Raw genomic sequence first — 10,411 nt, forward strand, 5'->3', positions numbered from 1 at the left:
TCATACTCTCTCTTTGACCCTCTTACTTCCTTTTTCAATTCTCCTCTGCACGCTGTGTTCAGCTTGGTTCTGCACTGTATTATGAACCAGACATAAGCCTCCTTTTTCAGTTTCATTTTAATCTCTATTTCTTTAGTCATCCGGGGAGCTCTAGCTTCGGATGCCTTTCCTTTCCCCTTGCTGGACAAAAAAAGACCAAGGTCCATCTAATTCACCTTAGATGCATGATACAGTAATAATAGAGTTGTTGACTAATCAAGGCAATCAACCTCTATTACTTAGTCTACAACAGGCTCGGATATGAAGCAAGGAAACCCCCATTGGTGGAAAGCTTTGGGAACCATAGGTCCAATCACCTGTTCCTCCCAAACAGGTTATACTGCTCATGTATCAAATTACTCATTTACTGCATTGCAAAATATTATTTTCTGAAAGAAATCTAATTTGAACTTGACTGAATCAAGGCTATCTGTTTCCAAGGTCCCCGTAAGGAGCCTGTTTGACCGCTCACTGAAATGTTTCCGCAGATTAATTTTGAATTTACCCCCCTTCAAGCACAGGCTGTGTTTCTAATGTTCTGGAAAAGGTGAAACAGCTCATGGTCTACATTATCTAGTCCTTCTAGATCAATAGCTGCAAATTCCTTTTTGTACTGTAGCAACCAGAACTGTACACAGTATTCTAAGTACAGTCATACCAATATGATTTATAGAGTAGCAGTATTTTGGCTCAACAACTTGCATTTATATGGTGCCTTTAACGTAGTACAATGTCCCAAGGCGCTTCATAGGTGCGTTATCAGACAAAATTTGACACCAAGCCACACAAGGAGATATTAGGTCAAATGATCAAAAGCATGGTCAAGGAGGTAGTTTTAAGGAGCGTCTTAAAGGAGAAAGAGGTAGAGAAGGAATTCCAGAGCGTAGGACCTAGACAGCTGAAGGCACAGCCGCCAATGGTGGAGCAAAGGAAATCGGGAATGCACAAGAGTCCAGAATTGGAGAAACACAAATTTCTGTGGGTTGTAGGAGATTAGCGATAGGAAGGGGAGAGGTCACAGGAGGATTTGAACACAAGGATGAGAATTTTAAATTAGAGGAGCCAATATAGGTCAGTATTGTCCTTTTAACACGTCCCAACATTGGATTTAACAGAGGATTGATGTGATAGCTTCAATTTATTGTCAATCAGGACCCGCTCAACCAGGGTAGGAGTGCCTTTAAGCTTGGTACCTTTGGTTTGCGTTCGGAATCATCTCCCTGAAGGAACTCCATAATTCCTCCACTCCCCTAGTTATATTCAAAACCTGCCAGGCACATTGACAAACTGAGTCATAGAACAGTCTTCCATTAACTCTAGAAATCCCCTTCCTGTCTTACCAATAGACATTATTGTCCCAGTCAATTTCTGGTCAGTTAAAATCTAATAGTTGGTCCCTTACCAGTAAGCTTTCCTTATCTGATCCCACCATTTTCTAATTCATTCTACCAGTCTCCACCCCAGTAACTATAAACACAAGTAATACCACCAATCTAGAACAATTAGCTGGAAGTCAGGATTCAGCCATAGAAACAAAACGTATTTGGACCAAGCAGTGATGAGAAACCAGTCTTTTTTTTCCATCATGGAATGCACTCCCAGTCAGATTCTAGGTTACATAATCTCCCATTATGCCTTCTTCACTTTATTATAAAAAGTTGAATACCCTAACACAGCTACAATTTTTCTGAATGGAATAATGAAGGGTTACAAGCAAGGGCTATTTGAGGACAACATTGTACATAGGAAGAGAAGATGGTTTACATATGTGCTTTAGCAGTCAAATATAGTTGATTAAAATACAACATAGATTTCAAAGAGTCTTTATTTACTCAATCTCTTTGTTGGTAGCAGTTTGTCAGACTGATACATTGTACGTTATTTATAAACAGGAAATATACAATAAGTTAATATCTACAGGGAATTTGTACACAATGTCACACAACAACTGCACAGTGCTACATACAACCATACTTTTCATATAAGTGCATTGGATTGCTTTCATACCTGAATAGGAAAAAAAAATTAAGTGCACTTTTTTCTGTACATTTTTAAGTTACGCTTTTACATTTTTTCTATACGTTTTTTGTGCATTTTTTTTGTAAACTAAGATTTCTCCTCCATACATCTACATTTGCATCACACAGAGGTTATAGGAAACTACTTTTACTTCATATCCAAAAAAGTATGAAACTAGGAGAAAGCACATTCATATTTTGATCAACCATGCCACCCGGTACACCAATAATCACATAGTAAAGTCCTTGTCAAAAATATTTGGTTGGCACTTGAACCACCAAAAGGTTATACAAAAACAAAATACTGTACCAAAGGCTCCTGTTTGAGGTAATTTCTGCTAAAAGATAAGAGCACAGTGGCTTTGACAGAGTACTGTCATCTCATATACCTGTAATATTTGCAAATTTTAAGAGTACTCTTCCTCTAGATGGCACTTTTTTTTTAAAAAGCTTGCATTTAAACATTGCCAAAATGCATGCCTAACCTAACTGATCTTGGCTTTCTCCAGATCAGCTGGCGTGACAGACATGAGCAATTGCTGATGGACATGAGAAAGCTACCACATCTGTCACTAACTCACACCGCCTGTGAGAAGTGGAGAGGGGAACGAGAGAGAGAAAGATCATATATATTGGATCATAGGTGGGCAGGAACAGTATCAATAATGTATTAGGAATTCCAGCCTACTCCTCTAAATTTGAAGTGACTTGACTCATTATCTGTTCATTCAAATTGAAATTGTGCATAAAACACCTCCTGCGGCATTCTATTTAAATACCTAAATTTAAATTTTTGGGTAATTCAATTTTTGGAGCAAAAATAAATTAACAGGACTGTCCAGCTCCTTTTATTTTTTTGTAATAAAACTTATCCCTTCCTATTATAGTAGATAAGGGTTAGCAACTTGAGTTGAACATTGTCATTATTGAAAAATTGGGGACTTACACTTCTTTACAAATAACACTCTCCCCCCACCCCCAATCATTTTCAATCGACCTTTTACAACCAATAACATGGGTATTAATTAAAGGATTTAATTTCCCAGTTGGAAGTCAGTCACCAGTTCTTGAAATATCAGTAATCTCTGATAAAAGACATGGTTATTTGGAATCACTTGAAAGAGCCGAGTGGACACAAATCTCTGCAATATAATTTTAACATTAGTCCTGATAAATTGACGGCAAATACAAGATTTTAAAAGGAACCAGCAAGAAAAACAGACATTATATAGAGTCAATTTATGGATTCTGCACTTCCAGCCAGGGGAGCCATACTTAAAGCACCAATTCTCTGACCTGCGCTCCCTTGGAGTGCAGCAATGTTGAATTTACCCATATGTTTTTGGCAATGGATATGGATAGCATGCAAATGTTTCACTTTTAGCAATGTACATATTCAAAAGAAGCTTCCTAAAGAGCACACTACTTTAAAAAATGTTAACTTTCAGTTTGCAAGACACTAACTAGCCTTATAATAACTGCTGCATTTTACATAGGAAAGTACAGGAGCAGAAAAGACTCTGCAGTCCATCTGGTCAATCCCAGAAACATTTTGTGTGAATGTGTTGAAGGAATTTAAGTATAAATGTCTTTTGTTTTTAGATCACAGAAACCGTGGAACATCCAAATACAGATTTTCACCTCTAAAATAAAAACTTTAAAAATGCCATGTGATATTTATATTACATCTTGTAATTAAGATCAATCCTAATAGAACTTGCTCTAGCAAAAAAAAAATTGTGGCAAGCACTTAAGAATCAGTTTCCCAGGTAAAATATCTAGACCAAAAGTAGACTCTAACTGGTTAGAAGTCACAGCGTTAGATCAGCAGTAAGGTATCGTAGCCTACGTAGTACTGAAGGGAATCACAATGTTCAGCTATGTTTGTTACTGCTGCAGGCAGAACAAATTTTCTCTGGCAAAGTATGAAAGTGCTGGGAAGAACATTGCCAAATGACAATTATGGGGGTTGGGGGCAAGACCGCCGGACTGACATAGATAAGCTACGTGGAAGTCTCAAAACATTACATTACAAATAAATCTCGATATTTAGCTTATGAATTAACTCAAGGGGACTTCACTTTTCAAATGCCTCAGTATGGGCCAGCTAAAAGCCAGGACATGTAAAAGTGAGCCACGGGTCTACAATGAGTTTGAGGTTTAAGTTTGAAAACAGAAATTTTGCCACTTGGACTGTTGTAAGAGATCTTCAGGGAAGAATTCTCCTTCGTTGTCACTCCGTGGGGAGCTGCTCAGACTATCTTCACCACAGCTCATTTCCTCACATGAATCCTCACTTAAAAGAAACAAAGTGAAAATGAATAATAGAAAAGCACAAACTACTCAAAAGATAATCAAATTCAGCACTGCACAATGTAAGCTATTGTCTTTTTAGATATCATAACCGAGAAAAATATTTTTTTTAAAAAGAGAGCCCTGCTTCAATGTCAGGCGACTATTGCTATTTACCTTTCAGTTTCACTGAAGCAGCCAGCTTCTGGGATAGTCGGCAGTTCAGGAACACTGTAGTAACTATTCTGCAAATGACGGGCTGTACGCCTTGAAACAATCCACACCAGCTTCTTGTTATCAGGTTTGCAGCATTCAGGTGAAGAGTAGTCAGCCAGGCATTTTGATACCAATTCGCGCCAGTACGCTAAGTCACAATGGCTAATCTGAAAGACATGATGTGGAGATGCCGGTGATGGACTGGGGTGGACAAATGTAAGGAGTCTTACAACACCAGGTTATAGTCCAACAGCTTTATTTGAAATCACAAGCTTGGAAAGCTCCAAAAGCTTGTGATTTCAAAGCTTTTGGAGCTTTGAAATCACAAGCTTTGAAATCACAAGCTTAATCTGAAAGACAACATAGATGTTATCAATCCTTCCACAGATAACTCATTTTACCATGTTAAGAATCTGTAGCATAGTATATTACTGGAATTTTGCCTAATTTCCTATGCATTACACTGGCATATACAGTGTAATCACAGCACATAGAAGTTTACTCTTCCAAAACCAAAAGCGGTGTACTTCAGAATCTATTCTGATTAGGTTACGAAGCATACTTGGGTCCAAATGGTCAAGAAAGGCAGTTTAACACAAATATTTTGCAGGTTGCTATAACAAAATTGCATAGAATAGGTTCAGCTGAAATAGCTCTGTCCATAACTAAAATCTGAATTTTCATTATGGATGTACAGTAAATTAAATTTTAAAAAGAACTGCTTACACGATCATATTGCAGCACAATGTACCATAGATGTGGTTAACAGTGTAAAATGTGCAATGCACAATCAAGAACCTGAATCAGCATACAAATGTTTCACTTTTAGTAATGTAAAATCAAAAGAAGCTTCATAAACCTGAATTAGCCTATTCTGATTTCCACAATAAAATCTGTAAATGCAGGGGGTGAGGGGGAAGAAGATAATATTGTGTTTGTCACCTTGCCTTGCTCAGCAGCAGTAACTGCAGATGGATGGTAGCAAGTCCCTTGTCCACCCTACTAACTAATGTATATCAAAAGGGCAGCATTTTAAAAATAGGAAATGTGCAGGCACGCAAGTTAAACGGAAAGTGTTTTGAAAAATACATCTTCCAATACACCTACTTTGGAATGCTTTTGAACACGCAGTATAATTTCAAACAAGTCAACAGATTTCAGGTTTTCAACTTCAAGGGTCAAAAGGGACAATGCCAACACAGACGGCTGCAAAAGCAAAAGAAATTTCAGTCTAAAATTTCTTTCTATAACACAATAGAAAATACATAATGAGCTCAGAACATGGTCTACACATTGCATTTTTAAAAGTGTTATGACAACACTTATCAAACTTACTTTAGCCCTGGAAAACACAAATCGGCAGCTGCAGGCTTTCAGTTGTGCTTCCAGTCTGTCAAGGATCAGAAATTCTTTCCTAAGGAAAAAAATAAATGTAACATACATAGTCATTCTGACAAAGTCAATCACGATCTTGGACCATCTTTAAATTATGATGGTCATATTCACACACTAGCAAACAAGATTTCTTCTGTCCGCTGTGAGCAGCAAAATTGTACGCGTACGAGAGCACAGGTTTGATTTCACTGTACATAGTGCACAGAGGAAATCTTTTGCATAAGTTTTTAAACAAAAGCAGGAACTTTGATACTATAAAAAGGTAAGACAGGCAGGACATGAGAATTTTGATAATGTAAATTATATTTAGCCAAAAGTAGTAAAGGGCATTTCCATCATTAACGACCAGGTACTAACCCTTCAGTTGTATGGCAGTGTGCCAGGGCATGATACAGGTGTAAAAAATGTAAGGCGGTGACAGCCTTAAATTCCCCATTTAGTTTTTCATAGACAATCTTTTCCATCCTCTTGAGATCAGACACTGTAAACTTGCAGTGGCTGATGCGAAGAAGGTCATGGGCAGAAGGAATATTGCATTCTCCCTCAATGGTCTTTGCTGCTAGATGGAAGACACTTATTCCAAGACAAGGCAGATGTTTTGGTCGCACCTACAGAAACAGTACAAAAGTCAGCTGATTATTAATCTTTAAAAGTGGAAGCAAAGTGCCAAGGGAGTACTCTATTCAAAGCAGTCTCCCAGAATTGAAAACAAATGAAACAATCAATCTATTGAAAGAATTTTGCTGCCTCGGAGAGAGCTGCTATCTCTTTCCCTACGCAGGCATTAGTTGCAGGGGTGGGGGCACCTGCATCAGCTCTAATCATTTGCAATGGGGTCTACACTTCAGACTGCCCTAGGAGCCAATCCAGGGTTGCTCAGCTCCAGAATGCTCTCAAATGGCAATGGTATATATTTAAGTCCCTTCTTCTTGTAGCACTATTTGAGCAGATTAAGAGCAAATGGATATAATAGAATAAACACAGGGACATTCAAAACAGCATCCTGCCACTAAAATTTTGCTAATACATTGATTTTGAGAAGCATAATACACTGAAATGTCAATCAGCAATATGAGAAAGTCTTTCCACATTTATGTACTGAATTTATCTCAAGGCAGATTGAAAATAGCCTTCAAATTTAGACTTCTAACAAATATGAATCCAAGTAAAATAATAGTTTAGAAGCCAATCATGTGCCCTATCAGTTTGAACTGCTAGTCACACAACCAAAAGGATGGAGCGACTGTTTGGAAATCTAACCTTCATCAATGACAAAAATCTATCCAGCAGGTTAACTGCTAAAACAAAAGTTTCGGTACTGCAGCCAAAGAATCTGGTCAAACTCCGGAGATCTTCCACTTTGGCATCTCTTAACTTTGGGGAGATACAATCATCATTCTGCAAATCAAAAAATAAAGCATTTTCAATGGTCTCACTTGTCATTCAACACATACATCTTTAAATTAGATTCAGGGAGAGGTAAAATTTGAAATTTTTACAGAGGACAAAACATATATCACAATATTTTTAAGTCAGATTTGAATGGAGTAAATGCAGCACTCCAAAAGGGGTTAAAATATACTATTATTTCTGCTAATATAACCATTACTATCAAGTATACACTGATTTCAAGCATTGATAATATGTTATGCACAGCAAAAAAAAATTACCAGGTTTACCAAACCAGGTTTGAACAGAACAGGATAGTGAAGCAACTGCATAACTGCCTAACTAATCACATTCTCCATTTACAAAACTTGCATTCCTTCACCAACACTGCATTTTTTGGTTTCAAAGTCTTCCTGTGTTATATCCCAGACCAGTGGGAGGAAACACCAGCACCTTCAGCAAAGGTGGTTTTGAAAGCGTGCATTACTACACCATGATCTAGCAAAATACCACCCCCTCCTAAAAATAAAAACACAAACAATTTGGATTTAACATTTATCAGCAAAATATTTTCTCTTCTCAGTCTACATTATGAAAGGTCAAATAAAAGTTTAAACAAACAATGCTCCAGAAGGAGCTGAGTAAATACAGGAGGAAATGGTAATAGTTTCTTCCAAACCCAGATCTCTTACCTCCAAGGTTGATTCTATTGCACTGAGTCCACTCGCCCTTGGTAGAAATTTGGATTCTTGTTCCAAGTATTGATTTATCTGTTTCAATAGTTTATACGCTTCATTGTTGTGCTCATGGGACACCAAGTCTTTCATCTTTAAAACAAAAGAATAAAAAGCAATCAATTACAAATGCTTAGAAGTATTCATACTAACTGCTTCTTCCCACCCCAAAAACACCACTTAGATATATGTCAGAATTGGGTCATTTAAAATTAAGATCATAAACATTAACACAAGCTCTTCTGATGGCACAGCAAGTTTATCCAGTAACTAACTGGGCCATAGAGGCCAGATTTGATTCTTGCTGAATTAGCTGATCTCAGCCATTAAGCTGGGGCAGCAGTTAAGGGCCTTACAATTTGCCTTCGTTTCCCCCCCACCCAGTTTAATATTACAGTAAACATACACTCCATCTTTTTCCCTGGTTTAATATTAATGTAAACACCCAGACAACCTCTCTCCTCAGTCTAACATTATAGTAAACACCTCTAACACCCTTAAGTTTAATATCAATGTAAACACCTGGCCCATCACCCCATTTAATATTAATATAAACATGCAGATCTCCCCTCCCCCCAGTTTAACATGAATGTACACACCTGGAACACCCCCCCCCCACCGGATTAACATCAATGTAAACACCCCACCCCCAACAGATTATCAATGTAACCACCTGGAGCCACCCCCCACATTAACATCAATGTAAACACTCGGAACCCCCCCCCCCAGATTAACATCAATGTAAATACTCGGAACCCCCCCCCCCAGATTAACACCAATGTAAACACTCGGACCCCCCCCAGATTAACACCAATGTAAACACTCAGACCCCCCCCCACACCAGATTAACACCAATGTAAACACTCGGACCCCCTCCCCAGATTAACACCAATGTAAACACTCGGACTCCCCCCCCCTCTCAGATTAACACCAATGTAAACACTCGGACTCCCCCCCCTCTCAGATTAACACCAATGTAAACACTCGGACTCCCCCCCCCCTCTCAGATTAACACCAATGTAAACACTCGGACCCCCCCTCAGATTAACACCAATGTAAACACTCGGACCCCCCCCTCAGATTAACACCAATGTAAACACTAGGACCCCCCCCCCAGATTAACACCAATGTAAACACTAGGACCCCCCCCCCAGATTAACACCAATGTAAACACTCGGACCCCCCCCCCCCCAGATTAACACCAATGTAAACACTCGGACTCCCCCCCCCCCAGATTAACACCAATGTAAACACTCGGACTCCCCCCCCCCCAGATTAACACCAATGTAAACACTCGGACTCCCCCCCCCCCCCAGATTAACACCAATGTAAACACTCGGACCCCCCCCCTCCCTCTCCTCCCCCCCCTCCTCCTCCTCCCCCCCCCTCTCTCTCCCCCCTCCTCCCCCTGTTTGAACTCACGGTTTTGCCGTTCAAGGTTGCTCTCGATTGTGATTAAAATCCGGGACTCGATATGAGCGGATACGGTGTCGCCGACCATCCGCCCTCTCGCTTCCTCGACCCCTCTCTCCGCTCGATGTCTCTGTTCCTCTCTCTCTTTGTTTATTGCTCTCTCGATCGATCGATCTATTTATTTATTTATTTATTTCTATCTCTCGGGCTCGAGCCGCCGACTTTAATGTCGGAAATTTACTGAGAGCGATGACATCACGGTGGCGGAGGCATTTCTTCCACCCGAAAATAAATGAGAAAAAGAGTTCCCTTTTTCTTTCCGAATCTTTCTGCTTTAACAGACGCAATCCTGCCCGCAGCCGTGCTTCCCCGTAAGTTCTGATGGTTTAATATTTTGAGCAATGCTGATAACTCAGAGTGCTGTGCGTTCAATGTTATTGTTTATTTGGGAGCAGCGGATGCACATTCCACTCGCTTTTGGTGTATTCGGCCGCTCCAGTTAAATGTCCCGCTCTGATTGGGCTGTTCGAAAAGTCCGCCCAAAACCACGCTCTCTGATTCGTCAACGAGCTTCGAAACTGATTGGTCGGTGTCTATAAGTTATCGCTTCGTGATTGGGTAGATGTACAATAAGTAGGGTGCTGATTGGTCAATTGTAACAGAATTACTGACAGGTGATTGGTGCAGCAGGACTTTAAACCCTCGAAGTACTTGTTGTTAAGCAGATTTCAACGATGCACAATGAGGGCTTATGGAGGCTGTACCATAGTATAATATAACAGTACAGAGTTATACTGAATATATAACATTTCTTGCAACATTAATCTGACCGTTGCTGGAACCATATTTTGTGGGATGATTTCTCTGGCAAATAAACTTAGGATGTGGAGATGCCGGTGATGGACTGGGGTGGAC

General features: G+C 39.5%; 1 protein-coding gene across 2 annotated transcripts; it reads right to left on the reverse strand.

The window, feature by feature from the left end:
* Nucleotides 1-1,846: 1,846 nt before the first annotated feature.
* On the reverse strand, nt 1,847-9,769 carry ccng2 (cyclin G2). Of its 2 annotated transcripts, XM_067990070.1 has the most exons (8): nt 9,506-9,767; nt 8,042-8,176; nt 7,221-7,358; nt 6,318-6,568; nt 5,901-5,979; nt 5,673-5,771; nt 4,527-4,732; nt 1,847-4,353 (listed from the first exon to the last, which is right to left on the reverse strand). In XM_067990070.1, exons 2-8 carry the CDS (start codon nt 8,174-8,176, stop codon nt 4,218-4,220), a joined length of 1,044 nt encoding a protein of 347 aa, XP_067846171.1. In that variant the 5' UTR covers nt 9,506-9,767; the 3' UTR covers nt 1,847-4,217. The 2 variants fall into 2 exon arrangements, with proteins under 2 accessions (XP_067846171.1, XP_067846162.1); XM_067990061.1 differs by having other exon boundaries at nt 5,673-5,979; nt 9,506-9,769.
* Nucleotides 9,770-10,411: the final 642 nt, after the last annotated feature.

This window comes from Heptranchias perlo, chromosome 1, assembly GCF_035084215.1.
Source record: "Heptranchias perlo isolate sHepPer1 chromosome 1, sHepPer1.hap1, whole genome shotgun sequence".
Classification (NCBI taxonomy): Eukaryota; Metazoa; Chordata; class Chondrichthyes; order Hexanchiformes; family Hexanchidae; genus Heptranchias; species Heptranchias perlo.

What these genes read in the sequence shown, in the direction of transcription:
- ccng2 (XM_067990061.1), bottom strand. Translation starts at nt 8,176, where the DNA reads ATGAAAGACTTGGTGTCCCATGAGCACAACAATGAAGCGTATAAACTA. An exon ending in GATTTTTGTCATTGATGAAG is followed by an intron (nt 6,569 to 7,220) that starts GTTAGATTTCCA and finishes CTGTTTCTGTAG; the next exon opens with GTGCGACCAAAACATCTGCC. An exon ending in CACTGCCATACAACTGAAGG is followed by an intron (nt 5,980 to 6,317) that starts GTTAGTACCTGG and finishes TTTTTTCCTTAG; the next exon opens with GAAAGAATTTCTGATCCTTG.